A 24,506-nucleotide genomic window follows, 5' to 3' on the forward strand; every position below is an offset into this window, starting at 1 on the left:
TGTGTTGCATTCCCGAGCCCTTCCCGACGGGGTGTCCAGGTCGCGGGATGTGTGGGAGACGGCCCAGCGCCGCTGGAAGCGTGATCAAGGCACCCGAGACGGTCTTTTTGCGGATCCAGACACGATTGCGACCACAGAACGACGACCGCTCGAGTTCGTCCAAGCTGCGTCATCGCCGTCGCTCTTGGGCAGTGCCGCGAATTCCACGACGAAGTTGACTCGAGTTTTGTATGGGGGAATATGGAAGTCGTGAAACGCCACATGGATATGGCGTTGGATGCATCCATCCGCACCTTGGACGCGCATCCTGCGACAAAGATCGACCGGCGCACCAGCCATGAACACGGAGGGTGGCGCAGCGTGTACGATGGAAGTCACCCACGCACCGGACGAACTCGACACGGACCTGCTCGACGCCGCCGACATCAAGCTGCAGAAGAACAAGTACCAGCGCGAAAAGCAAGGCAAGTACCGCCAACAGGAGCACGCGCTGCGGGCGCACTTGCGCCGCCGTGTTGCCGAGTTGGAAGCGATGTTACTTCGAGTGAAACGACGAGGCAGTCTCATGCTGTCGTGGGAAGATATTGCGATCACCATGCGCGAGGCACGCGACGTCGCCGTCGTCGAAAACCACCGACTCCACCAGCAAATCCAACACGTCCGAACTCTCATGAACGACATGAGGCGATGGGTCCAATCGACTCGAACGGTGCTGCATTCCATCCACTCTCGTCGCGATGCTCATCCCGTTGGCCGTAGGTATCTCCCTGTCATGCCAACGCGACGTGGCGCAACTTCACATTGCTGCGGCACCCCGAGTCCCGCAAGGTCGGCATGGAATGGATTACACAGCAGCTATACCACAACTTAGACAACGTCCAGAAGCAGTACGGGTTTCCGCCCATGTTCTCGACGGTCACCGAAGATGATCTGAATGTCGTGTTCGACGATGACGGGTGCTACCAGTTCATTCGGCGGCACGAGCTCTTCATGCAGCACTCGCTCGACGAACTGCGCGGCGTCATGCAAGCTGACATTTGGCAATTCATGATCAATTATGCCCGCCTGCACGTATGCCGCAGGCCTCGCGCACCGCGTCGACTCATGGTGACGTCCCGTAGGTTTGCAGCGACACCCCACACGTCGCGATTCGCCACCAGACACTCGACGGCGCGTACGAGCAAAGCAACTTTCTCAGCCGCGAATTCATCGACGGCGACCGCATTGTGTACGTGGGGCAGCAAATCCACGAAGACGAGGACGCGCCGACGATGAAGCTCCAGCGCCACCGACACGTGTGGTACATCTTGCAGCGCATCTCGCCGACTGTGACCAAGATCCGCATGTTGTTTATCGTGTCGTCCAGCTTTTCCAAGGACGGGAAAACCCCCCTGTGCGAAGAAGCGCGAGGATTCTGGGACCTCGACCTCCACGGCCTCGACGAAGACACCATGCAGCGCAAGTTCCGGCAGCATGCGCTCGCCGTCTGCGACGTCAGGCACCACCAACGCCTCGATCAGTACTTGGAGTCTGTCAACACGTACCTTCGCGAGAGGGCCACGATGCGGAAGACAGACCTTTGACGGCTGAACGAGGGCAGCAATTGAACAGAGGGGGTACCCAAGGTGAAAAGCACGCAGAGTGCGCAGCACGGAGGCGTCATGCCAGGCCATGGAGTGCCAGTCATGGTCTGCGCCATGACTTGCTCTCTGCCCGCACACACTGGCCTTGCGTGGCACCGATGACGCCGCGCCTCGACAAATCCAAACACACCGCTCGAATGCATCGGTCCCGTGCGTCCAAGCAATGCTGTGAGTGGGAATCTCCGTCGCAGAGATGTTGCTCCTGCACGTCCTCCTTCGGAGGTCCAAGCAAGTGCCGGCAGAGTTCGCGGGGCTCTTCACCATGGCACGACAGAGCTTCGAGTTCATTCAATACAGCCATTACGTTAGACAAAGCGAGCGGCGCCACTCGTACGAACGAATGTCTTGTGGTTACGGCGCTTGGCGATAGCAAATATACGAGCTGCAGCCCCGCTTGGACACCACGTTGGCGCTCACGTCCGCCTTGACGTAGCACACGCCGTGGGCCACGGTGAAGGCTCCGCACGCACGGGTGTCCTTGCACGTCTCCTTGCACGTGTTGCTGTCGCCTGGCATGTGAAACAGATCGTTGCCATAAAAGTCGACATTCGGAAGCGGCCCATCGCAGCCAAACCCGTCCGTGAATTCCGGCACAACTTCGTCCGCGATGTTTGCCACCATGGCCGACCGCATCAACCAGGCGATGGACACACGCAGGGCGAATCGAAGCATCCGGTCAAGTCGTCGCAAAATTGGATCTAGCGGCGGCGTCGTTATCTCGTTCCCGTAGAATGCACAATGGCCTTGCACTTCTACCTCGTCGAAACTCAGCAGGGAGCGTATTCTGCTTTGCCATGCCGCAGCGCATACCCTTCCGAGTGACCGGCTTCCACACCATCCTCGAGTACGCCTCGGTCGTGTACATCGGTCCAAGGATCAAGATCGGGTTTGGCAGTCTACCACGACGCGCCATCGACGATGTGATCGTAAACCTTCACCACGTCGCCAAGGCGGATCGACGGGGCGTTCAACATGAATAGATGGGATGGATGACGCCAGGACACACACAAAGACAGCGCGAGGACGACAAAGGAACACGAGAGAGAGAGATCAAGTGGTTCGAAAGGGACGCCGCAACGCCAGCACGGCGACCGTCCTTCGACTTGGGATGGCACGTGTGGTGGGGACCGGCACCTTGGTCGTGCTGGTCAAAGGCTGGCGGATGGTGGGCTCGACATGCCGGGTACACGATCGCGACGTTGCACATGCCGTTGTCGCGGCCGCCGTGCGCGCTAGAGGCCGGTGTATCCGCCGTTGCTCGTGACGAGCCACACGAGTTCATGACCTTGAACGACTAGCGTCGTTCACGTCAGCCATCGAGACGTAGTCGGACCGAGTGTTGGGCACTGCGCCGCTCTTGTATCTGTGCCACACCGAGTTGCCTGCTTCGACTAGTTGAACACGGGCTGCTGGCCCAACGCAGTCGCGAGCTGGTCTTCTTGAGCTCTAAGGGCGGACTGTTCGACACTGGCTTGGCGCAACAACTCATGGTGTACGATGGTGGTCGTGTGCCACCCCTCGCAGTACCCTGGCTGGCTCCGTCCTTAGAGTACTTCACCACGTACTGCTTTGAGACCAACTCCGAGGTCAGTGTGACTCCCGTTCGCGGTCGTCACGGGCACTGTGTGCTGCATGGAGGAGGTTCAGGTTTCGTACTACCAGCTCAAGGTCAGGGCGATTGAAAGCAAAGCCAAGGACGCGACGCCCGTGACCCAGGCGGACGGACCACGTGGACGTGCTAGTCTTCCGTCCGCCGCCGGTGGTCGCGCGGGCTGGGCGTTTTCGACCCATCGGCGCTGGCAGGTCTGCCCCCCCCTGGCTGTATCGCCAAAGCAGCCATTTGGTCTACTTGCCAAGCAGCTTCGATCTCAAACTTGGTGACCAAGAAGCGCTTGAGGTCGGCCACATCGAGGTCGGCCAAGCTCGTGGTGAGGACGGGGACGGCGCCGGTCAACTCGGCAACGGGGACCTTCCACGCGTCCAGCTTGTTCGCTCGCGGCTCCTCGACAGCTCCACGGCGGAAGCAGTCCATGTGACGGAAGCGAGGCCATGGGCAGCTTGCTGAAGAATGGATTCGGAATGACATGCAAAGAGCGGCCGTACCCCCCCCCTTACGATGCTTTGCTCGATCGCTGTGGTGTTGAGCATGGCGGGGCAGCACAGTCTGCGCCCCCCCATACGCCGCGTCAAACCCTCGATCTCGAAGCATCGATGCTAATGTGATGTTTCGTCGACATGGACGCAATGGTGACAGTGGCGAATCGACCCCTGCGTTCGCTTTGGCCGGACGGCGAGCCGTACGACGAGTCACCAACGGGACGTGATGAACCAACTCGTAGGAGAGAGTTGATCAGGTAGTAGTAGATCTCGACCCAATTCACTTTTTTGCCTCGTTGGACGAGGTCGCATGCACACACTGGCTGCTGCAGCTTCCACGACCGCCTACCACAGTTCCAGTGCCAAGATCAAGCCATGCCACGATGGAAACTCAAATGCACACCGCTAGATGGCAACGTGTGCTGTGACACGCTTTCATCGATCGGTGGCGTCGATCGTTGGAACACACAGTAACTTGATCGACGTGTGGAGGTCGCGCTCGGATGCGACGACGTTCTCGGCGCGGGGCAATCGTCGCAAACAGTCGAATACATTTCGATGCTCGGTCTTTGCATCACCAAAGGCAGATGCTTGTCGTGGGGCCAGTCGAAACCCGCGTCGATTCGGTATCTCTGAGGAGTCGACCGACTCGTTGGACCGCGGCATGAGGAGCGGCCACGTCGTCGTCAAAAAACCACTCGAAACGTGGAGAAGGACCGCCAAACACGTCGGGGCGTCCCGTTGCAGCCAACTAGTTTTCATGTAAGCTGTTTCGAGCCTGTTCGTGATGCGACATGTTTTCGAGTCATCAACATGGGAGGGGGCCAGCCAAAAGCACACCGACTGCTGCCTTGGCGACGTGGTTGAGCTCCAAACGCACAAAACACTCGCAATCGTAGGTGACCTGCTTACTCTTGCTGCGGAAGCATCTGCATCGTTGGTGGTTGCGTCTACTCCGTCCAGCACGTTGTGAATCGTCCTCGTCGGCAAGTGGCGGCGAAAGGCGGACCCGTGGGGTGTTTCCGCGTCTCCGACAGCATCGACAACGTCTGCCACGTTGAGGTCTTGCGCAGTGCGGCAACAATTCCCGGAACACTCTGTTGTTGCGATTGAATGCAAGGCAGAGCAAGTGGTCGCTTCTCGGACGAGTCCATGCTACCGTGCGTGTCATGGTTGATGAAGGAAACGAGTCCGATCAAGATCGTCCTGCCATTCCACGAGTCGCGATGATGATCCAAACATGCCTAGGCACAGCCTCATGGTCGTCTTGAGTCGCCCGTTGGGGATTCGCGGTGGTTTCCACGGGTCGTTGGGTGGGACCGTTGTCTGTGGGGCTGCCACCGTCGTACTCGCCAACGCCTCGAATATGTGCCACACGAGGATAGTCGATTCCAATGGCACAGCTTCGATGTTGTCGATCGGGTATGCCCGGAGGTCCATCGCGTCCCTCGCCCCCCGCTTCGCGCTACAAACTCCATCGGACGCCGAGACGAGATCGTTTGCCGTGAAACGATTCCTGTTGTGGTGCATTTTGCCTGTAGGTGATGGTGGACGAGAGAGCTCGTGCTCGTGGCGGCCTCGTTCGAATCCGCACGTGCCGGGCTCTTGGCTTGCGTGTCGGCGCATCGAGTCGAACGTGTGAGGACATGTGGAGCGCCATGGACACTCGATCCAGTAGAAAGGCGGACCAGGACGCGGACAAGTTGCTGCTCGCATACTAGACATTGTACATTACGACGTGTTTAGTCGTAGTGGCGTTGTCGGAAGGGCAGATCCTGTTCCGGCACCCGCGGAGCCGTGGCGGTCGATATCACGATGGAATTTAGCACGGCTTGATCCGTTAGGTCGCCATGTACCGCCGCATGGTGGCTGCGAATGCGCGGAAACCGTTCTCAAACGCGGCGTGCATCACGTCCACCGACGTCATGTCGACCGGAGCATCTCGCAGATGGATCTCGCGCATCATTTGGCTAAGTGTGTGGATCGAGTCGTCGGTCGAGTTGGCCAGGACCGCCTTGTAGTACGCCTTGCACACGACCGTGTGGGGCGCATGGCCTCGCACAATCGTCATCCTAGCCATACAACGATCGATCTCGCACAGACGCTCCGCACGTACCATCCGCACTGGTCGCTGACAAAACTGTCGGCGCTGAACGGCATGGCGTCGTCCCCAAGAACAGTTCTCCACACCACGTGGACGACGCGGCCGGCGGCCACCGTTCGTTTCAGAATCACATTTGTCTCGAGCTTGGACGACGGGAGGGTGTATCGCGACCGAATGTACAGCGTGTCATCGTCAATCGTGTACGTCTACGTCATGGTCAAGCACGGGGATATCGACGACGACAGCAGCCGTACGCAGGTGTCACTGGGCACGTGGGTCGACCGGCCGCGCGTCTGCATGAACTGAAGCGTATGCCACGCGGCATTCGACGCGTCAAAGAGGGTTCCATGCATGATGGAGCTCGCCATAGCTTCGGCCGTCCGCTGCAGTCCCTCTGTCGCGTACCGGAACGATTCAAACTCGTCGGGGGCGTCGGCTAGCCCGCTTGTGATCATGTCGCCCTCGATGGATTCCAGCTGGCGGTCGGCGATTGCGTGGATGGCTGTGAGCCGCTTGTCGCCGTCCGCACTGAGCTGGAGGACGCGCCACTGGTCGTCTTGGAGCTTCATCATCTACGACGAATATGTCCATGGGCACATCTTCCAACGAGATGATCGACCATGAATCGTGGCTTCTTGAGCACCATCGACTCGAGCTGGTGCTGGTACGCTGTTTGCTCGACTAGCATCGACCGGAGCTCTTCGTTCTCGCGCACTGCTTTGATTTTCAGGGCGAGTTGGTGCCGTGCCATTTGCTCCCACTTGGCCACGTCCGACGTCGAGTGCTCCATGCGCAGCGCCCGCTGACGCTCGAGCTCGAACAGTTGCCGCTCCAACTCGACTTGATCGTGTTGCAGCGACATCAATTCGATCAAAACTTTGTTCGGTCGTTTTTTCTTGTTGTGTTTGACCAGGTGAAGCGTCGGCGCCGTCGCGTCATCTTGCGACGTGTACCCGCTGCTAGCCGTAGACGACATGTCCAGGTCATGGAAGATGGACTCATCGACGTCTGGAAGGAAGTCGAACCCGCCATCAGCAGCAGTCGCAGCGGACATGTGGGCGAACTGGATCGACGGATGCTCCGCCGCGGTGTTGTTCGACAAGTGTCCCCCGCATGCCCATTTTTCATTGGTCGAAAGATTACAACCCATGGACGAAGGTGCAGTTGTCCTCGCAGCAGCCGTGCCAGGAGCTGCCGCTGCGCTGCGCGACGTCATTGCCTCATCTACTGGGCACACCATGACCGCGCTTCGCTCCATGCACGAACTGGGCGGTCGAAGGCTACCTGCGGCAAGGAGCACAATTGCATTCAGCGCCGGTCGTGTTGTCAGACAGGGGTTGGACATCGTGTCCACATCTGCCGAGACCACGTCGGGCTGCATGCACACACAGGTTACGCCTGGCGAATGGGCCACGCACATGGATCGTCCTTGTACAATTCAGTGCCATCGCATCTGTCCTTCACAACAGCGTCACGACCTTCGTCACGCACGTGGGAGAAGCACTGGGTGGGGCACACCACGACAGCCGACGAACGAGTGAGCGCGATGTTTGGTTGCTTTCGACAGCGCGGTCGTATGAATCCGCGAGTTGAATTCGTACGGCTTGAGCGCTTTCAATGGAGCTGTCGAGAGGTTGCATCCCGTCGTCGACGAGGTCGGCATCCTATCGAAGTGAATTGTGGAGCATGCTGTCAGCCAACTTGCTTCGAACGCGGCATTTTTCAGGACTGTGCGAAAGACCAGACGGACATGGCCGTGGGAAAATCTCGCTCGGCGACAATGTCCGAGGCGCGGCATGTCATTCGGACGGACAGCGTGTCTCGAAATGGCCGCCCCAGCGAGTCGTCCATGTTGTCTACCTTGTGGCGCCTCCACTCCTTGCGACGACGCCGCCGCCTCCATCGGGGCGGCTTGGGGACGTACGTTTCACACTGCAATTGTCACGGCGGCGACACTGGAGCCACACACACACCGCAGCGCCTCGGCGTCGAACGGATTGGTGATCACGTGGCGGACCGTAAACGATTCGTCGGTGGGGTCCTGCACCCCCGTTGGAATGCACTCGCACTCCATGTTCTCCAACGGGCAATCGGCGATCGCCGCGCGTCGCTTTTCTCCCGACGCGTGAGAACAGGTCCTCGTCGATTCGCACCATCTACAAGAGGCATCCGATGGCGGTGGCTGCGCAAGACCATCCGTCCGCGTTTTTCAGCACGATTGCTTCGAGTTCTCGTGAAACGTGGTTGTTCTCCGCCACTGACGCGCGGAGTTGCATGGTGGCCGAGGAGGTTGTGCGGCGTGTGGAATGGGGCGAAACGTCACTACGGAACGCGGGATTGTAATGCTATCAGGATGATAAACGTTGCTTTGGCTGCTTGCAGGAGCCAAGTACGGGACGCATGAACTGCATGACGCCTCTGCTACTTGTGTCCGCCGCTACTCCAGACATGCCGACGATTTCAGAGGGCAGCGCATTCGCTACCACCCACACGGTTCGCAACGCGAGCCAAGGCAGGAAAGGCGTTGTGTCGGAGCATGGAACCGAACGGCATGGCCTTCCCGGATGCTTTTCCTGTGAGTATGATAGCCCTCCAACGCAATGACAAAGCCATCGCTCCGTGCAGAATTGGACAAGTTTCGATCTATCGAGGGAACGTGGTGAAGTCGGTATGGCATTATGTGGGCATGGCGGAGCCAATGCTGATGACCGCATCGGTCGATGACGCAGTCTCTGTCGATGATGCTGGCACATGCCCCTTCGTCCTTTCCTTGGCAAGTTCGTCGTGCAGCACGACTTCAAAATGCCGGAACGTGATGTCGAACACTGCTTTGGCCATCGCGATGCTGTCGACGGGCGGCGGTTGGGGCGGTGTCAACGCAACCTGCTCCAAATAGAGCTCTCCCAGCAACGCAGTCAGGTCGTTCACGTCCTCGGGGTTGGGGAGGACGAAGTGGCTTTTGACGAAGCTCTTGTACAACACGCTGCCATCCGCGTGCTCTTCCATGTGGATCCTACAGCCGCATCGACGCACCCCTGTCATGTTACATCGACGAGCTATTCTGTCGCACCATCCATACTGGTCCACTGCGTACGTCTTGCCCAATATTGGCATCGCTTCGTCGTCGAATATCGTGCGAAATACGACGCGAACAGTGGTCCCGTCGTTGAGTACAAACCTCTTCATGATCACGCTTGTCGACACAGTCGCCCGTCCTTCAGGGCGGCGAAATATTGTTCGCGTGTACAGCGTGTTGCTGTCGATGGCATAAGACTACGCACCCACGGCGATGAGCATGTCCACCATCGGTCCGAATTCTTTTTGGAATATTCGTACACAAGAATGCCCAACCGCACACGACTTGCCCAGGACGATTGCTAACGTTCTCCATGCTGCCACACCCACAGCCGCCAACGACCCAGCGACGGCAGTCGCTCGTATCCCTTCCGAGAACATTGCCACGTCGTTGTGGCGGACGATAAGCAAGTCATCGTTGGTGTCTACGAGGCCGAGCGACAACATGTCGCTTTCCATAAGCTCCATCTGACGCTCGGCAATGGCATGAATGGCTGCAAGTCGCTTCTCGCCGTTCGCGCCCAACTTTAGCAAACGCCACTGATCGTCCTCGACTTTCATCAGCTACGGACACAACTTGATGGAATGGCGCCAGGAACTGTGTTGAACGTACCATGACCCGAGGCTTCTTGAGCAGTACATCCTCCAGCGCTTGTTGCAACTTGGACTGATCGGCCAACGCAGTACGGAGGTCGTGGTTCTCGCGGATCGCCTTGAGCTTTAGCTGCAATTGATTGCGCGCAATCTTTTCCCATTTCATCTCAGTGTCCGTTAACCCATCGAGACAAGCGGCGCGGTGAGCTTGTAGGTTTTCCAATTGGCGAGCCAAGTTGGCGGCTTCTTGGTGCAACGACAGCAGTTCGATCTGAAGCAAGTTGGTTCGCTTTCGGCGGCGTCGTTGAGGCTGTGAAGTCGCGGTCACGCTGTCGTCAGCGCTGTTGCAAGAAGCCTCGACGACTGTCGCAGTCCTTTCGTCCTCAGGCAGGAGGAAGTCAAAGTCACAAGCATCCTGAGTCCAGTCAATGTCGAACGTGCTGATGTCCATGATGAAGACGGTTCAATTTCTTTACTCATGTTGCTCTCCCGCTACAAAATTCAAAAAGAGGGATTCTTTATTTCATTATACAAATGGAATTTAAATGAAATTTGCTGAACAACGATTGTCCATTTTTGTGTTGGAGGCGACGTCGTCTTCTCGGCGTACCGATCGAACGACGTCGTCATTCCTGCAGTTGTGACGCAACCATGATCGGCCCATGTCCGTAAGGCACACCGCCGCGATGAACCCACAAACACAGACCTAGTCAGTGGATACAAGCTTCCCTCACATGGCTCGAAGCCCGTGCAGACGTAAACGGCAGTACTCGGGGCCTCCCCGAGCTCATGCGCGAGTCTCTGTTCCAAGTTCACGACTGGCAAATCCGGAATGTGATATCCGAGTCGGAAAGTGGTTGAGCTGGGTCGAACGCACTCAAGGGTTGACTGTTAGCACCGCCACGAGGATGTGACAAGTGCACCGTGCTTTCTGCACGCCGTTTGGTGACGACGCATTCATTCGACGGTGTGCAGATTGTTTCGAGTGCGGTAGCACGGCGCTGTGACGTCGACCTCTCGACACGGAATCGGGCAGCCCGCGACAAGAAAGCACTAGGCGTCGCCATGTATTTCATACTGCCCGGTGCTGAGTTGACAATTGCGTCAGGTAGCGAAATGATCGCCAAGCGGGGATTCGGGTTCATGGGTTGGTGTTTGGATCGATCGGACTCTTCGTCAAGTTTCAATGGCGCATTTGGTCGTGGGGACCATAGCAAAGTGCGCCTGGACGCACGCGATGGCGGAAGTCCATGGCCTGGCGGCCATGGAACGCCGCACTTTCGTTCACGGGAGGGACTAGTTGATCGCATTCCACGGCATGGCCAACGGGTGCTGAAGGGATCTGCTCTTCAGGTATCATACGTATCAGGTAGTAAGCAGACCAAACAGTCCAGCATACTTCATGTCGGTTCCAACTTCGTGTTGAGGCACCAGCACTATTGTAGGGTAGAGAGTCGCGTGCTGTGAAGCTGGGCGAGACGGCCACGGGGGCATCATGACAAGCCTGCGTAGAATTGTCTATCGAAACAAATGGAGCGACCCCATGTGGGAGTGGAAAGAGACACATCGTATTATATATCGGCTAGTCGATGGGCTGGTCATGTATTGCTGGGAGCAGGTGCTACAGACGACGCGCGACTTTCGAGATCTTGATGCATCTCGACAAGATGAGGAAAGCACTTTCGAAAGACTGAGTTCGTGCAGTTCGTTGCGAGACTTGAGGCGGCAAGGGTCTGCTTTTCCTCATCGCTCGACTCGATGCTCCCCGTCGTGGCGGTGTCCTCGTTCATGAACGAAAACAAGCCGATGAGAATGCTTCCCACAGACCACAACGGATTCCACGTTTCAGGGTGAAAGTCCGATATGCTCAGGCAAAGTCGCGTGTTCATTTCAAAGCGCCCACTGGGTGTGATCATGTACACAGATGGAGGCTTCATCGGGTACTCGCGAGGGAACTTGAGCTTGCCGTGGTAGAACCCACCCTCATACAGACCCACACCTCGAATCACATAGTGCCATTCAAGGATGTTGTTTTCCAACGGAACCGCTTCGATGTTGTCCACGGGCGTCTTCTTCAGCGCCACATACTCTTTGCGCAAGCGCTGTGTCGCAAGATCCATCGGGAACGGCCAGACGTGGTAACTGAGCGTCCGATCGACATGCACACTAGAACCTGTCAAACAGCATACGCATTGTGCGGAGTTTATCCGGATATGGGGAAATTATCCGGTTGGTCCATCTTGAAAATGACTGGTGCGCACATCGAGTGGCATTTGGTGGCTCGGCATGGGCACTGTCATTTCTGAAGTAAATAAAGATGGCCCCTGCTAAACCTGCTGCCAAGCCCGCCGCCAAGGCCGCGAAGCCTGCCGCCAAGAAGATCGCTCGTCGCCAAAACGTTGTGTTGGCGCGTGGCATCAATGCCATCTCGGCCAACTCGTTGGCAAAGTCGAACGGCCGCTTCAACGCCGCCGCCAAGGCCAAGGGTGGCGTCAAGAAGGTCGCTGCCAAGACCCTCCAAAACAAGAAGTGGTACCCCACCGACTACATCCCGAAGCCTTTGCCCTCGGCCAAGACTGCCCGTAACTCGGTCAAGACTGCCAAGCTTCGTTCGTCGATTACCCCCGGCACCGTCCTCATCTTGTTGTCTGGTCGCTTCCGCGGCAAGCGTGTGGTGTTCTTGAAGCAATTGGCTTCGGGCACGTTGCTCGTCACTGGTACGTGTGCATGTCATCAGCGACGCGACATTGATTCCGAGGATGAAAAACGACACCTGAGAGGCGTGCCATGGATGCCTCGACTTGTGCCATGGATGCCCCACGACGAATGAGGCCGTGCGGCTGTGGGAACGTGGTAGCGTGTGCGTTTCACAGCTGCTTGGTTGACGTCGTGCCATCCGTGGTCCAGGTTGGGGTCGCCGTATTATGCCGAGGATATTCAGATTATGAGACCAGAGGAATCGCTGTCGCCTACAACATAGTCGAGCCCTCGTCGTGCAGCAGCGATGCTGACGTTGTCGATTTCTAGGTCCTTACAAGATCAACGGTGTGCCGCTTCGTCGCGTGAACCAAGCGTTTGTCATTGCGACGTCGACCAAGATCGACATCTCTGACGTGAAGCTCCCCGAATTGACGGACGCGTCGTTCGCCAAGGAGAAGAAGACCCACGCCAAGAAGAGCGAAGACGAATTCTTTGCCCAATCCAGCACGGTATGTACACGTGACAATGTGTTGATCAAACTCTGGTTGGCACGGGGAAGCGTCATCAACCCATCGCTCGGACGATCTTGCCGCCGTCGGTCCCATCTAGTTGATGTGAACGATGCCGGCATGATCGTCCGGACGGGGTGACGACCAAGTTCCCAACGGCGCTTGGAATCGCCTTGTCCAAAGATCCCACCTAACACGATCTAACGTTGTGTCTGCATAGACTGCCATCGTGTCGGAACAGCGCAAGAAGGACCAAAAGGCCGTCGACGCCGCGCTTCTCAAGAAGATCAACGCCACGGCGCACTTGAAGCACTACTTGAACGCCAAGTTCAGCTTGACCAAGAACGACCGCGTCCACGAAATGAAGTTCTAAATGCCTCGTCTAGACCTTTAGCGTTAGCAGAATTTGACAGAACTAAGGACAGCCATCTTTACTTCACTGCTTCGCCTTGGTTTGCCTCTCCCCATGAGCCAGGTAGGCATCGTCCAGCCACATGAAACAGCCCTACCTGCTACCCCGATCCTTTCGGTGTGAGACGTCTGTGAAGAGCTCGCCTTGGTCTGACGAATCCAGTCGAGGGAGCGCGTCGAGGTGAACGTGTGGGAACATTTTAACAATTAGTACTCGAGCTCAAACTCCTTGATATCGCACCCATCGCGGTGCGGGGACAGCTCAAATACGACCCCTTTCTTCGTTGGCAAGTACGGCACTTGTTGGGCATCAACCCCCATAAAGTACCCCATGAGGCAGCGCAGCACGGACTCGCTGCAAATGACGAGGCAGTCGCGCTTCTTGCGCTCGAACTCGATCACGACCGGGCGGAGCCGGTAGATGAGGTCCATGTAGCTTTCGCCGCCCGCTCCGGGGTATCTACACAAAGTCTCAAGTCCCATGGGTCGAGTCGAGAAGCAGCGCTGTACCGGTAGTACAGCTTGTCGTTGTGTCGAGCCTTCACGTGCTGTGGGAATTCCTTCTGGAGCTCTTCGCACGTGTACCCGGCAAAGTCACCGCCGCCAACTTCGTTGAGCAGCGTCGTCGTGACTGTGCGAGTAACGTGGTCGTGGTGAATGTACGCAGCTGTTTGCGTCGCCCGCTTCATCGGACTCGACCACACGTCGACAAAACCCTTGTTTTGTTGCACGGCATTCGCCATGAACTTGCCGAGGGCCGCTCCGATCACGTGGCCTTCCTCCGTCAACTCCTCGTCGCCGCCAAGGATGCCCAACTTGCCGTTTTCGTTGGGGCCTGGACGAACAAGCCAAATCTTTCGCGGGTGGACGTGGATGTTCTATGACGGAAGAGAGCGTTGTCAAGCATGAGGCGCGACGTCGATGACGAGGCACCTGAAGGAACGACACAATTTGCGACGGTAGGAAGCTCTGGCAAAGCCGAGCAAGCACCTTTTCCCCAGCCTAGATACACAACCTTTCACGACATCGAGTGGTGGAAGTCGAGGTCGTACGTTATATACTTTGCAGTAGCAAACCTTCCCATCGTTTTCCGAGTCGTGCAGGGTTTCGTACACCTTTTCGTACTGCTCGACGCGCATTTTGAAGTCGTCGAGTGCAACTTGCGGGTCCATGCCGGCGTAGTCTTCGTTTTTTAGCTTTCTAATGCGGCAATCATGCCACTGGACACGTGAATCGGTGGAGAGATGTACCTGAGGTAGTTGGCTTCCAATAGCGCCGGGTTGTCGCACACGAGCTCAATGTGCATCACCTGCGTGTTCTCCATGTTCTTAAATTTGTCCCAAACAAGCGCGCGGCGCTCCTTGGTCGTATTCGTCGCGTCAAGAACTGCGACTTGGCCGCCTTCTTCAAGCCATTGGATGAGATTCTCCACGGCGGTCATGGCGAGGTCATCGCGAATTTGTTTAGCTTCCGCGTTGTTCGAATCGAAAAAGGCAGCGCTAGCTCCCTTCAAGCTTGCTTGCCGACGGTAATCCCCTGCGTTGAAGATCCGCGTGGGTAAATTGAGCCACTGGCAGTACTTGGTCAGTTTTCGCACGACAAAGCTCTTTCCCCGCGCAGGCAAGCCGACCATGATAAGCACGAGTCGTTGGGGGGCGATGCTCCGTACAATGTTCTCCCCCATGAAATATGAGTCGCTCTTGATGGAATGGACGCTCATCCGGCGCGCTGTCGTCGGCACCTCTTCTACCTCGACATGGCATCCAGACATGTCTGCTGTCATGCCAACGCGATGTTTAATTCCCGTCATTGAAGCAAACCACGGAATAAAATGCTTGTGCTTCCATACAGCGTTCAAGTGCTGCGACAAGTTTTTAATCCCCGATGAATCAGGATAACGTCGATTTTGCCCAATCAAATCGCGGCCACTTGCCGCCGTCATCAAGATCCATCCGGATAGCGCGATCCTGCATGGGACGGTTGTTTGACGTGATGGCGGCGGTGGTTCCATCGACGAAACAACCACCCTTGGAGATGGAGGACGAGCCGCCGAAAGATGGCGACGTGGCAGTGGTGTTGTACCGTGCAACGAGCGACATGGTCGGAGGTGGCGCGGCAGAACCGCAGGATGGGGCACGGACGGTGGCGTCGCTCCCAAAGACCATCCACTTCATCAGATTGCTGCGGCATCCTCCGTGGAGCCTCAAACATTTCGCGTGGTCTGGGTGCATGTCTTTGCGGCCGCAGCTTGATGTATCCACGCCCTCTTCCGCTGTCCCATCGAAAACCTGTGTTGCTAACTATTTTGGTGCTTACGACTCGATGGGCAAGGCGCCCTCGACGACAACGTGGCCATCGTCGACGTACTGCACGTCCACGGGCGCTTCGTCGTGGGCGAGGAGGATCGTTTGCATGTCTGCTGCACACGAGTCGTGCAAAAACCCCAACACCTTCCTCGCACACTCAATGCCGGTGCCGTTTGGTCCAAAATCAAAGCGGAATTCGCGACATCGCCTTGGCAGTTGAATGCTGTGCCGTGGGACGTCGGTCGACACGGTTTCGCGGAGGAATCGCGTGCAAAGCGCATTCAGTTGGTACTGGACGCGGCGCGGGTCGAATCGTGGCAGCGTCGACGTCGTCATGTGGAGCGCGAGTCGAACGCGAAAGTCTGCCGGCACCTGCAACGTCGTGTCGGTGGCGTTTGCGTGGCGAAAGCGCAGCGCGGCAGCTTGCATCGCTGGCAACGTCATGACCTGGTCGGACCCGATGCGGTAGCAAGCTGTGCACCCATGGGGTAGCTTGGTGGAGTGGCCCATCGTGTCGATTTGTCGCATATGCCATGCCAGGACGCTATGCACATTCAAGTAAAACGCGACTCGGTCGTCCGGCGATGTCAAAGTCGACGGGTCGACCCACTGGAGGGACGCGACGGTCTCCAGGAACGCAACAACGCTTTGAAGTTGTGCCTCGTAGTCGCGACCGCCGGTCGTTGTAGCTTCCACCACGTTGGCCGCCTCGATGGCGGCAAAGGACGTCTCGATGCAATCCATCAAAGCCATGGGGAGCGTTGCATGCGCTGGTGATGCTTGGGGCAGCGCTGGCTCTGGAGTGAATGGGCGGAACAAACGAAACGTGTTGAGGATACCAGGGCGACTTGCCGGCACAAGGTCGTTCCATGGGCTTCGCATTGGTACGTAGCTATCGACCTGGCGCCGCTCGTGGTAGGTTGCAATGCCTCGCAGCCATTCGGTTTGAGCAGAAGCGGTGGGAAGGCACAGATATGCGTGCCCTCGTGTCGTATGGACGTGGATACCATGGTTGAAAGCGGGTCCTTCTCCATGGGGTAGTGTCCACTGCGACACGGCGACTATATGCTCCAGCGGAATGCTCGCGCACGGAGCGGACGAATACGTTCGAAAGAAGTGCAGCGCCGTGTGGGTGAGGACCATGTACTCTTGTCGAAGGTGCGAGTCCGAGATCGCACGCACCACTTGCTGCTGCAAGACGACGCCGCCAGTGGGTTGTCCGTCCAATTGGTGGAGTTTTACTCCGAGCGACGACGCAGACGCAGGCACCCACGCGAACGGCTCGGCCAAACGAGCCACGACGTTCGCGTCGACGTCGCTGGCTTGGACGAGCAAGCGGTTGGCGTCGATGACGTTGTACCGCGCGAGTTTGGACTTTGCGTTCAGGTTGGAGAGTTGCGAGAAATGTGATCGAAGCATCTTGGCCGGCAGTTCATGCAGCTGCCGTGCCATGGACGCGAGGGTGTCTGAAGGCAAATCACGAGCCAGATAGACAACGATACGCGTCTTGGTGTGGTCGAGACGTTCGAGCCAATACGGGATACAGAGTGCGGCAGGGGTGGATCGAGTGGTGGTGGCGGCGGGCGGACGGCTTCGTGTGTTGGAGGGTGATCTCATGGAGGTAGGCTGTGGCACTAGTGTTGTGGGTGATTGCGGTCTGGCTGCAGAGGATGGTATGGGCAGACCGGTCGTTGTAGATGGAGGCGTCCAGTGCACGGAAAAACAAAACAGGTATTGCTTGGATGCGTGGTCGTGTTTTGGCGTCGGCTCAACGTCGTAGCACGTCAGGTGCAGCGGCACTTGCTTGAAAAACGTTGTTAAATGCACGTCTTGCATGCCTGGAACGTTCACGATGGTCCACTTGGCCAAGTCGACGTACATGGTGTGAAACTGGAACGTGTACGTAGAGTTCACGTGGAACGATTCCGTCCCGAGCGGCGTCAGCCGGCGCCGTTGCCGGGCGACGGGAGATTCGCCGAAATGAACTTGACCGAGCGTTGGAGGCGCTGCGCCGTGAGACGTCACTACCATCTCATCCACAGTCTGGTAGAGCGGAAAGACGCAATGCGGCCGCTCGATGTGGTCGCCGAACCCAACGTGCGTCGTACCGAGGAATCGGCGCATGATGCCAGCTACGACACGTGCCAAACTCCGCGCGAGAAACCCCACCGACACGGGATGCGGCAATTCACCGCCCATGAAAATCGACCCACGTGGGGGGCATTTGAACTTGCCTTGCACCTGGATCCAAAAGTTTCGCCTTCGCCCGGCAAACAAGTGCTCCCATGTCGAGTTGGGACGGGCCGTCCTGACGAGAAACAACACGTGGCCTTGGAAAAATTTGTTTTCAATCGGAACCGGGATCGTCGAGTTGATGGCGATGCTGCGGTTCGTACTGCTGCATTCGTCGAGGACCATCAGTGTATCCAGGCCACGACAGACGTCGTCGTTCACAGGAATCCCTGTCATACGAGACGCAGACTCTTGATCAGGTGGGAGATTTGACGACATATCAGGATGTGGTGTACAAGGTCTGGAAGCGCTAGAACTCCGAGAGTGCGACTGAGCGGCCAATCGCCACCCAACTGCCAGAACTGTCATCACAACGAGACTGAAGTAGGTGGACATGGACTGCAGCATTGCCACGAGCATGGCCAGCGCAAGCACGAGTATAATGTGGTCCATGGAGGTTGTGGGCTCCATCTGTGCCGGCGGCGGCTCGCCCTTGAGCAGCATGCACACTGTTCTTTTTTGCCGACATGTGGATATGACCTAGAGATCTTGGGGCAGATTAAAGCGCGAATCGTTAAACTAGATGTAACGAAAACACCCGCGCGTTCATTCGTTCGACCTCCTCGGAATCGAAATTTACGTCGAGGAAATAACGCGTTAAAGGAGTTTCAACAACACGGTTTTTAATTGGGCAACAACCGTTCGTTACAGTTGAGGTTGGTGCACGTGCAGTCCGCGAAGACATTCCGCACATCAGCTCGCCGCTCGATGCCACCAAAGGCGCACGGCGGGGGTCGAGAAATGCCACTGCACTGCCCTGAGTTGAGACGAGATGTTGCACTCCATGGTTGCGTGATGTTGCAGACACTTTCAAGTCAGGTGTAACCGATTGTGAAACGGCTTGAGCGTGCGATGGCGGGGACGTCAGGCGGCGAGCGAATCCAAGTGGCCATCCGGGCCAGACCGACCAAGCATGGAGATGCGTCGTCCTTGACATGGCGCAGCAACACGCTGTACATTCAGGCGGACAGTTGCGACTCGGCCGCATCGTTTCGATGTGACCGATTCATCGACTCGACGATGACCCAAGACGAAGCTTTTGCAAAGTCTGGCGTGGCTTCCTTGGTGCAAAGTGCGCTGGATGGGTATTCGTGCACAGTGTTCGCCTACGGACAGGTACTACCTGCGACTTCCTCGTTATGCCGATTGAATTATCCCGCTAGACTGGCGCTGGAAAGTCGTTTACTATCTTTGGACCAGACCAAGCACTTGTCCAGCCCTCAGGTGTGTGCATGGCACTTGCAACGCACTAGGTTGAGCGCACGATGTCAGATCTGGCCAACTCGACGCAGGGAATACTGCCTCGTTCCGTCGCTGTGCTCATGGCATCGATCCATGCAGCCAACAACACCACATCAACGTATGTGGTTCGAGTGGCTTGCGTCGAGATATACAACGATCAAGTGTACGATTTGATGGCGGCCAAAGCCCAGTACGCGACCAACTCGACGTTGTCCATCCGTTGGAACCGAAATCAAGGATTCCACCTCGACGAAGCAACCATTGCCTCGTGCAACTCGTACGAGGACATGATGGCTGTCATCCTGCAAGCTGCATCCAAACGCATCTACTCGAGCCACAATTTGAACGAGCGGTGGGAAGTTTTTGCGCACGACCATGCTACCCTCAAGTGCAAACTGTACCTGTGCGTAGGTCAAATCGAAGCCACTGCCTGGTCACAATCTACATCGACTCGACGGACGCAACAAAGGGACGGCGGTGTGGAAAGCTCACCGTGGTCGACTTGGCAGGCAGCGAACGCGCTCACGTATGTGATCTCTCGTGTAAGCACCTGAGGCTAACGTTGGTTTTGGCAGGAAACTGGGGCGGTCGGGACCCAGCTCAAGGAGTCCGGCCACATCAACAAGAGCCTGTACTGCTTGAGCCAGGTAGCACCTCCAGCCAACAAACTCACTTGTCCTGGAGCGAAAGTTGCCCAGGTGATTCTTGCGCTCAACGCAGGCAAAGTAGACAAGTTTATTCCCTATCGAGACTCCAAGCTGACCACTGTAAGTGTTTGCACTCTACCGGTTGCACACTCTTTGTTGCCGCCACCGGCCATTTTGTAGCTGCTTATCGACAGCCTCGGCGGCACCAGCCGGACGCTGATGCTGGCATGTGTAAATGCAAACGTCGGATATGCCAAAGAAACGATCCGCACGCTCGAGTTTGCAATGGGCGTCGCGCGCATTCGGAACCGCCCGACAGCCATACTGAATGCACACGTACTCGCCTGTAGTCAAGCAAGTCCAGTGCACCGGATCATTCCATGTTGAGTAGGACAACTTGGTGGCGCAGCTCAGGGTAGAAATCGAGCAACTCAAGATGGAAAACCACGCCTTGCGTTGTCAAGCGACGATTGCACCAAACTTGCCGAAATCAATCCAAACTTACACGGCGATCTCTGCGACTGATGAAACGACAAGCGACGCATGCACAAGTGGATGGTTCGCCCCAACACCGCAGATCGACACTTGTTCACGAGCTATCGAAACGAATACATGCAGTGGATGGACGGACGATGGTCCATTCGATCGGACGAGACGGCGACGGAAACCTCACAAAACCAAGACATTGCCACGCAGCTTTGATCAAGGCAATCCTTACAACCCAATGACGCCTCCTAATCACACACGGTAGCTGCATGTTCCCGGCCGTGCGAATGACATAAGGTCGTAGGCTCAGGGAAAGGCACAAGCGGAAGCTTTTGCCGTCACTCAAGTAGGTTTCGCAGTCCTTTGCTCATGGCTAATGCAGGCATATAGGTCGCTGTCGACGCCGAGCCTGGTCACAACATCGACGTCGGTTGAGCTGGAAGTCCTGCCATCGCTGACGAAACCCAAATCCACACCACTTCTTCCTGCAATCCAAAACACCGATCAGGCGCTTGCACCCTTACCAAACATAGACCAACGCCCTTTTCAGGTTGTGCTTGCATTTGTGACCATCGTGGCCTCGTGGATCTCCCTACCATCGTATGCGTCTGCGATAGGTGTCCGACGCGCAGCAGGAGAATCCCTCTCCGTGGGAACTGCGGAGCACTGGCAGCGAACAAGTAGTCCGCCTGAAGCCCATCACACCCAGGTACATGAATTCCCCACACTCGCCACCTTATCTGCCCAAACAGGGACGAATGGGAAGACAGACGGGCTCACGACTTATTCCTGCAGCTTTGCAGCCTTTGAACCATGAAGCTTTTTCTCTGGACGCACGCATCTCATCCGATCTCGACCGTACACGGCACGGTCACGTACATTTTCAGACGAGAGTCGCACACTTGTTGCCAGGGGTTGGAGTACTGGAGCCATCACCGGCGGTATTTCCGAGAGGTTGGCTCTCGCTCCAGCGCCGATTTGACGAAGTCCATGGATACAGCTTCGCCTCATCTTCGTCTTACGTGTGGACTCGCCGCCGACCTCAACACCTCTGGCATTGTCGGCGATGGGAAAGTTCCAACGTGACCCCGTCAACCACGTCCTCCGTGAAATAGTGTGAGAAGTACTCGGGCAAATAGTGTGCGCGGCGCCCGGTCAGGATCCCGGGTGGACCTGTATATATTTGTAAAGGTTTATCCGGCGCCTCCGAGGTGGGAAAAAACATCCAGTGCATGGAAAGAGAAAAAGTATCAATTGTGACAGGATCGACGCCGACGTGCATTTCTTTCGGCCCTTCGTTCACCTCAGAATAGTTTGGGTTCCCCATCACCACGATGAGCACGCCTGTGAGTCCCAGCAGTACTGGCGGCACGTCCGGAGCTACGCCTATGGGAGACCTCGACAGACAAATCGAACAGCTCAAGCGATGTGAGTACCTCAAGGAGTCCGAAGTCAAGGCGCTATGTCAAAAAGCGCGTGAGATTCTCGTGGATGAGAGTAACGTCCAGCGCATCGACGCCCCTGTCACCGTACGTCGAGATTCTCGCCGACCATGAAATTGAGAATGGAGTGTGCTGGGAAATGGTGATGCGTGCTATGTCATGCACGTGGCGCTCATAGCGTTACCGATCGTAGATATGCGGTGACATCCATGGGCAATTCTACGACTTGAAGGAACTGTTCAACGTCGGCGGAGAGTGCCCCGAAACAAACTACCTCTTCATGGGGGATTTCGTTGATCGTGGTTTCTACAGTGTGGAAACTTTCCTCCTCTTGCTGGCGCTGAAGGTAATGTTTGCTCTAACTGCGCTCATGATCTGAAATGCTCACGAAGGTGCGATACCCTGACCGCATCACGCTGATCCGAGGCAACCACGAATCGCGCCAAATCACGCAAGTGTATGGTTTCTACGACGAATGCCTGCGGAAATATGGGTCTGTGAACGTGTGGCGCTACTGCACAGAGATTTTTGACTATTTGAGTTTGTCGGCTATCATCGAAGACAAGATCTTCTGTGTCCACGGTGGTCTTTCTCCCTCCATCAACACGTTGGACCAAATTCGTATTATCGACCGAAAACAGGAAGTACCACACGACGGCGCCATGTGCGACCTCATGTGGTCCGACCCAGAAGGTACATGTTCTGCATTCAAACCCTCAGAGTACTGATTCTCACTTGATGTAGATATTGACGGGTGGGGATTGAGTCCGCGCGGCGCAGGGTACTTGTTCGGCGGCGACGTTGTCGACAAGTTCAACCAGACGAACGACATCCAGCTGATCTGCCGTGCACATCAGCTCGTTATGGAAGGGCACAAGTCGATGTTTAACAACGCTTTGGTGACGGTGTGGTCGGCGCCCAACTATTGCTATCGCTGCGGCAACGTGGCAGCGATCCTCGAGTTGGACGAAAGCCTCGAGCAGAAGTTCAAAGTGCGTTCATCCGACACGACGGTTCAAAACTCCGTCGACCTGATGTCTGTCCATTAGATTTTCGAAGCGGCACCGCAAGACGCGCGCGGGGTGCCTTCCAAGAAGCCTGCGCCAGACTATTTCTTATAAACGAAACGCGCAAGGACACCGCCATGTTTGCGTGCTAGTAGACAGAAGGAAACAGAAAAGGAGGCACCCCATGGCTCAACGTACGTCTGCAAAGTTGGGTTGTTGGATTTCAATAAATAGGTATTTTGTCTTGGAGCCGATGGACAAATTGGAGCAGGGCGTCCGAGTGGCTTCTCAAACTCTGTATGCCGTGCGCCCACGCTGCCGAGTGCTCGTCGGCAAACAAGTCGTCGATGCCTTCCCAGTGGCGACGCAAGTCAGTGTCCATCGACCGCAGCATCTCCTCGAACTCATCTATCTGGCTCGCGTCGTCGGAATTCTGGACTTTCTCGATCTGGTCACGATGGCATCTCATGTGAGGGGGGACGGCACATCACAGCAACGACCGGTCGTTCATTACCAGGACCGTCCGAATTTGTCGAAGGAGGACGAGCGCGCTGCGCACTTCGGAGCACCGCTGAGCCACGAAGTCGACCCGATGGAAGAGCATGTACATGTCGAACGGGCCCCACACAGTCGACGACGGATCGTAAACTTGGTGCCATCTGCATTCGCAAAACGTGATGCGTACACTTCTCAGATCGAGGCAGACGTCAGTACCGTTCCAGCATCACGCCGGCGCATTCCACCATGTCGATCGTGTCTTGGAAGTCGCCGTCGCCCTATATCCATGCATGAGAGAGGTGGGTCGACCAACTGAGGTGCCTGGGGCTTACGTGGAGAAGCGCCGTGATCGAGATGGCGCGGCTCACACGAACACTCAGTGCGTGTGCAATACGACCGAGCAACCCTCCCTGCGCTGGTCAGGACCACCACCAGACACAAAAACACATACCATCTTGAAGCAATCGTTGTAGTACTTGCTCGACAACCACATCATTTTCAGCGTCTTGATCATCGGCGTCACGACAAACGGGACGTGCTTCATGTCGGTGAACAGAATCGCTCGAAACGGGCTCTCTAGGACCTACATCCACTTGGCGCAAAGCTCACAGAAGGGCTTTGCGTACTTTGAAGTATTTGGCATTCCACTGCGCTTGGTGGTGCAGCTTCTTGATGGTCTGCACGTGGTCCGCGAGCTTGGCATGGAGCTCGTGGCGGCCTCCCTCCCCAGCCGTCCACTCGCCCACCTACCCCGAGCGACATGAAACCCACTCGTACAATGCAGCGACGAGTACGTTGTCTTGTAGACGCTTCAGGTGCTCCATGGAACGCTGCCAATACGTGGCTTCATCCAGCGGTTTGCACTCTGGTGGCGACGACTCTAATACATCCGCCACATTTCTCGACATTCGGTTGATTGCCTGTCGTGTGACAAAGATCCATCGCAGCATGGATGCCTCGTCCTGATTCCAAGTTTCGTCGTCAAGGTAACCTGAAGGCACATGCCGTACCTGTTGTGGTGCACCCAAGTGGTATCCGCATGAGTAGTCCATGTTGTGTTGGACGCACAACAACCTCCACTCTATGCAAACACTGAATCCCTGCATGCTTGCGACGAGTATCGAACCTTGCGAGTCAGCATGCTCGCCTTGGTCGCCCACAAGGAATGCAAACTCATCGTAATACATGCGACGGAATCGGTCGCGCCATAAGCGATGGTGTCTCGCCCACCGTCTCCATTGCTGACTGACTATCGAAACCAGTTGTCGTCCATTCGAATGGGTTCCTCGTACCTTTCTCCAGGACCATGATACCCTCGATAGTTCCAAACTGCGCAACGTACGCCGCGACGGCCACTTCCATGCCCGCCCAAGATCTCGGAAACCTCTGTGGCTTTATGTCCTTTGGAATCAAAATCCCTCTATCATCGCATTCAAACTGGCGAATCCAATCC

General features: G+C 56.5%; 11 protein-coding genes across 18 annotated transcripts; 4 read left to right on the plus strand and 7 right to left on the minus strand.

Moving 5' to 3' along the window:
• The first annotated feature begins 261 nt into the window (after positions 1 to 261).
• H310_12267 (hypothetical protein) lies at positions 262 to 2,030 on the plus strand. Its single transcript, XM_008879262.1, has 3 exons — positions 262 to 709; positions 760 to 1,071; positions 1,122 to 2,030. Exons 1-3 carry the CDS (start codon positions 278 to 280, stop codon positions 1,581 to 1,583), a joined length of 1,206 nt encoding a protein of 401 aa, XP_008877484.1. The 5' UTR covers positions 262 to 277; the 3' UTR covers positions 1,584 to 2,030.
• H310_12268 (hypothetical protein) lies at positions 1,995 to 3,675 on the minus strand (the record flags this gene model as incomplete). Its single annotated transcript, XM_008879263.1, has 4 exons — positions 1,995 to 2,395; positions 2,454 to 2,539; positions 2,759 to 2,937; positions 3,493 to 3,675. The coding sequence occupies 4 exons, from the start codon at positions 3,673 to 3,675 to the stop codon at positions 1,995 to 1,997; spliced, it is 849 nt and encodes a 282-aa protein (XP_008877485.1).
• A 1,772-nt stretch (positions 3,676 to 5,447) lies between these two features.
• Positions 5,448 to 7,756, minus strand: H310_12269 (hypothetical protein). Of its 4 annotated transcripts, XM_008879265.1 has the most exons (5): positions 7,129 to 7,756; positions 6,464 to 7,068; positions 6,099 to 6,416; positions 5,857 to 6,050; positions 5,448 to 5,812 (listed from the first exon to the last, which is right to left on the minus strand). In XM_008879265.1, exons 1-5 carry the CDS (start codon positions 7,262 to 7,264, stop codon positions 5,581 to 5,583), a joined length of 1,485 nt encoding a protein of 494 aa, XP_008877487.1. In that variant the 5' UTR covers positions 7,265 to 7,756; the 3' UTR covers positions 5,448 to 5,580. The 4 variants fall into 4 exon arrangements, with proteins under 4 accessions (XP_008877487.1, XP_008877488.1, XP_008877486.1 ...); XM_008879266.1 differs by having other exon boundaries at positions 6,464 to 7,756; XM_008879264.1 differs by having other exon boundaries at positions 5,448 to 6,050; positions 6,464 to 7,756.
• A 121-nt stretch (positions 7,757 to 7,877) lies between these two features.
• On the minus strand, positions 7,878 to 9,998 carry H310_12270. 2 transcript variants are annotated; one of them, XM_008879268.1, is made up of 4 exons: positions 9,533 to 9,998; positions 9,181 to 9,483; positions 8,915 to 9,117; positions 7,878 to 8,857 (listed from the first exon to the last, which is right to left on the minus strand). In XM_008879268.1, the coding sequence occupies exons 1-4, from the start codon at positions 9,962 to 9,964 to the stop codon at positions 8,521 to 8,523; spliced, it is 1,275 nt and encodes a 424-aa protein (XP_008877490.1). In that variant the 5' UTR covers positions 9,965 to 9,998; the 3' UTR covers positions 7,878 to 8,520. The 2 variants fall into 2 exon arrangements, with proteins under 2 accessions (XP_008877490.1, XP_008877491.1); XM_008879269.1 differs by having other exon boundaries at positions 8,438 to 9,117.
• Positions 9,999 to 11,057: 1,059 nt separating this feature from the next.
• H310_12271 (hypothetical protein) lies at positions 11,058 to 11,673 on the minus strand. Its single transcript, XM_008879270.1, has one exon. It carries the CDS (start codon positions 11,631 to 11,633, stop codon positions 11,112 to 11,114), a length of 522 nt encoding a protein of 173 aa, XP_008877492.1. The 5' UTR covers positions 11,634 to 11,673; the 3' UTR covers positions 11,058 to 11,111.
• Positions 11,674 to 11,784: 111 nt separating this feature from the next.
• H310_12272 (hypothetical protein) lies at positions 11,785 to 13,162 on the plus strand. 3 transcript variants are annotated; one of them, XM_008879271.1, is made up of 4 exons: positions 11,785 to 12,230; positions 12,292 to 12,366; positions 12,421 to 12,722; positions 12,943 to 13,162. In XM_008879271.1, the coding sequence occupies exons 1-3, from the start codon at positions 11,831 to 11,833 to the stop codon at positions 12,459 to 12,461; spliced, it is 516 nt and encodes a 171-aa protein (XP_008877493.1). In that variant the 5' UTR covers positions 11,785 to 11,830; the 3' UTR covers positions 12,462 to 12,722; positions 12,943 to 13,162. The 3 variants fall into 3 exon arrangements, with proteins under 3 accessions (XP_008877493.1, XP_008877495.1, XP_008877494.1); XM_008879273.1 differs by lacking the exon at positions 12,292 to 12,366 and having other exon boundaries at positions 12,541 to 12,722; XM_008879272.1 differs by lacking the exon at positions 12,292 to 12,366 and having other exon boundaries at positions 12,541 to 13,162.
• A 140-nt stretch (positions 13,163 to 13,302) lies between these two features.
• On the minus strand, positions 13,303 to 15,207 carry H310_12273 (hypothetical protein). Its single transcript, XM_008879274.1, has 5 exons — positions 14,384 to 15,207; positions 14,186 to 14,333; positions 14,067 to 14,135; positions 13,644 to 14,011; positions 13,303 to 13,593 (listed from the first exon to the last, which is right to left on the minus strand). The coding sequence occupies exons 1-5, from the start codon at positions 15,142 to 15,144 to the stop codon at positions 13,341 to 13,343; spliced, it is 1,599 nt and encodes a 532-aa protein (XP_008877496.1). The 5' UTR covers positions 15,145 to 15,207; the 3' UTR covers positions 13,303 to 13,340.
• Positions 15,208 to 15,268: 61 nt separating this feature from the next.
• Positions 15,269 to 18,193, minus strand: H310_12274 (hypothetical protein). Its single transcript, XM_008879275.1, has one exon. It carries the CDS (start codon positions 18,173 to 18,175, stop codon positions 15,446 to 15,448), a length of 2,730 nt encoding a protein of 909 aa, XP_008877497.1. The 5' UTR covers positions 18,176 to 18,193; the 3' UTR covers positions 15,269 to 15,445.
• A 377-nt stretch (positions 18,194 to 18,570) lies between these two features.
• Positions 18,571 to 21,173, plus strand: H310_12275. 2 transcript variants are annotated; one of them, XM_008879276.1, is made up of 12 exons: positions 18,571 to 18,847; positions 18,895 to 18,955; positions 19,004 to 19,325; positions 19,385 to 19,499; positions 19,549 to 19,620; positions 19,672 to 19,740; positions 19,801 to 19,956; positions 20,012 to 20,367; positions 20,411 to 20,452; positions 20,497 to 20,656; positions 20,724 to 20,815; positions 20,859 to 21,032. In XM_008879276.1, the coding sequence occupies exons 1-12, from the start codon at positions 18,584 to 18,586 to the stop codon at positions 20,914 to 20,916; spliced, it is 1,767 nt and encodes a 588-aa protein (XP_008877498.1). In that variant the 5' UTR covers positions 18,571 to 18,583; the 3' UTR covers positions 20,917 to 21,032. The 2 variants fall into 2 exon arrangements, with proteins under 2 accessions (XP_008877498.1, XP_008877499.1); XM_008879277.1 differs by having other exon boundaries at positions 20,497 to 21,173.
• A 202-nt stretch (positions 21,174 to 21,375) lies between these two features.
• On the plus strand, positions 21,376 to 22,804 carry H310_12276 (serine/threonine-protein phosphatase PP-X isozyme 2). Its single transcript, XM_008879278.1, has 5 exons — positions 21,376 to 21,635; positions 21,742 to 21,894; positions 21,941 to 22,241; positions 22,293 to 22,540; positions 22,598 to 22,804. Exons 1-5 carry the CDS (start codon positions 21,441 to 21,443, stop codon positions 22,667 to 22,669), a joined length of 969 nt encoding a protein of 322 aa, XP_008877500.1. The 5' UTR covers positions 21,376 to 21,440; the 3' UTR covers positions 22,670 to 22,804.
• H310_12277 (hypothetical protein) lies at positions 22,779 to 24,437 on the minus strand (the record flags this gene model as incomplete). Its single annotated transcript, XM_008879279.1, has 10 exons — positions 24,346 to 24,437; positions 24,180 to 24,302; positions 24,064 to 24,134; positions 23,848 to 24,015; positions 23,680 to 23,799; positions 23,505 to 23,636; positions 23,386 to 23,463; positions 23,270 to 23,331; positions 23,070 to 23,214; positions 22,779 to 23,003 (listed from the first exon to the last, which is right to left on the minus strand). Exons 1-10 carry the CDS (start codon positions 24,413 to 24,415, stop codon positions 22,779 to 22,781), a joined length of 1,194 nt encoding a protein of 397 aa, XP_008877501.1. The 5' UTR covers positions 24,416 to 24,437.
• Between the last annotated feature and the right edge of the window lie 69 nt (positions 24,438 to 24,506).

Source organism: Aphanomyces invadans, assembly GCF_000520115.1.
Source record: "Aphanomyces invadans strain NJM9701 unplaced genomic scaffold supercont1.37, whole genome shotgun sequence".
In the NCBI taxonomy this organism is placed as follows: Eukaryota; Oomycota; class Saprolegniomycetes; order Saprolegniales; family Verrucalvaceae; genus Aphanomyces; species Aphanomyces invadans.

Bases quoted from the DNA above. Each gene is read 5' to 3' on its own strand.
- H310_12276 (XM_008879278.1), top strand. From the start codon at position 21,441: ATGAGCACGCCTGTGAGTCCCAGCAGTACTGGCGGCACGTCCGGAGCT. The intron at 21,636-21,741 runs GTACGTCGAGAT...TACCGATCGTAG, and splicing joins GCATCGACGCCCCTGTCACC to ATATGCGGTGACATCCATGG. The intron at 21,895-21,940 runs GTAATGTTTGCT...ATGCTCACGAAG, and splicing joins TCCTCTTGCTGGCGCTGAAG to GTGCGATACCCTGACCGCAT.
- H310_12273 (XM_008879274.1), bottom strand. From the start codon at position 15,144: ATGGAACCACCGCCGCCATCACGTCAAACAACCGTCCCATGCAGGATC. The intron at 14,136-14,185 runs GTACGACCTCGA...TTGTGTATCTAG, and splicing joins GCTACTGCAAAGTATATAAC to GCTGGGGAAAAGGTGCTTGC. The intron at 13,594-13,643 runs GTACAGCGCTGC...GACTTTGTGTAG, and splicing joins AACGACAAGCTGTACTACCG to ATACCCCGGAGCGGGCGGCG.
- H310_12272 (XM_008879273.1), top strand. From the start codon at position 11,831: ATGGCCCCTGCTAAACCTGCTGCCAAGCCCGCCGCCAAGGCCGCGAAG. The intron at 12,231-12,540 runs GTACGTGTGCAT...GTCGATTTCTAG, and splicing joins GGGCACGTTGCTCGTCACTG to GTCCTTACAAGATCAACGGT. The intron at 12,723-12,942 runs GTATGTACACGT...GTGTCTGCATAG, and splicing joins TCTTTGCCCAATCCAGCACG to ACTGCCATCGTGTCGGAACA.
- H310_12274 (XM_008879275.1), bottom strand. From the start codon at position 18,175: ATGCTGCTCAAGGGCGAGCCGCCGCCGGCACAGATGGAGCCCACAACC.
- H310_12270 (XM_008879269.1), bottom strand. From the start codon at position 9,964: ATGGACATCAGCACGTTCGACATTGACTGGACTCAGGATGCTTGTGAC. The intron at 9,484-9,532 runs GTACGTTCAACA...TTGTGTCCGTAG, and splicing joins TCAAGAAGCCTCGGGTCATG to CTGATGAAAGTCGAGGACGA. The intron at 9,118-9,180 runs GTACGAATATTC...GTGGGTGCGTAG, and splicing joins GTGCGGTTGGGCATTCTTGT to TCTTATGCCATCGACAGCAA.
- H310_12275 (XM_008879277.1), top strand. From the start codon at position 18,584: ATGGCGGGGACGTCAGGCGGCGAGCGAATCCAAGTGGCCATCCGGGCC. The intron at 19,621-19,671 runs GTAGCACCTCCA...AAAGTTGCCCAG, and splicing joins GCCTGTACTGCTTGAGCCAG to GTGATTCTTGCGCTCAACGC. The intron at 20,368-20,410 runs GTAGCTGCATGT...ATAAGGTCGTAG, and splicing joins ACGCCTCCTAATCACACACG to GCTCAGGGAAAGGCACAAGC.
- H310_12267 (XM_008879262.1), top strand. From the start codon at position 278: ATGCATCCATCCGCACCTTGGACGCGCATCCTGCGACAAAGATCGACC. The intron at 710-759 runs GTGCTGCATTCC...CGTTGGCCGTAG, and splicing joins GGGTCCAATCGACTCGAACG to GTATCTCCCTGTCATGCCAA. The intron at 1,072-1,121 runs GTATGCCGCAGG...GACGTCCCGTAG, and splicing joins TCAATTATGCCCGCCTGCAC to GTTTGCAGCGACACCCCACA.
- H310_12271 (XM_008879270.1), bottom strand. From the start codon at position 11,633: ATGGATCTTGCGACACAGCGCTTGCGCAAAGAGTATGTGGCGCTGAAG.
- H310_12269 (XM_008879266.1), bottom strand. From the start codon at position 7,264: ATGTGCGTGGCCCATTCGCCAGGCGTAACCTGTGTGTGCATGCAGCCC. The intron at 6,417-6,463 runs GTCGATCATCTC...TATTCGTCGTAG, and splicing joins TCAAGAAGCCACGATTCATG to ATGATGAAGCTCCAAGACGA. The intron at 5,813-5,856 runs GTACGTGCGGAG...TTGTATGGCTAG, and splicing joins GTCAGCGACCAGTGCGGATG to GATGACGATTGTGCGAGGCC.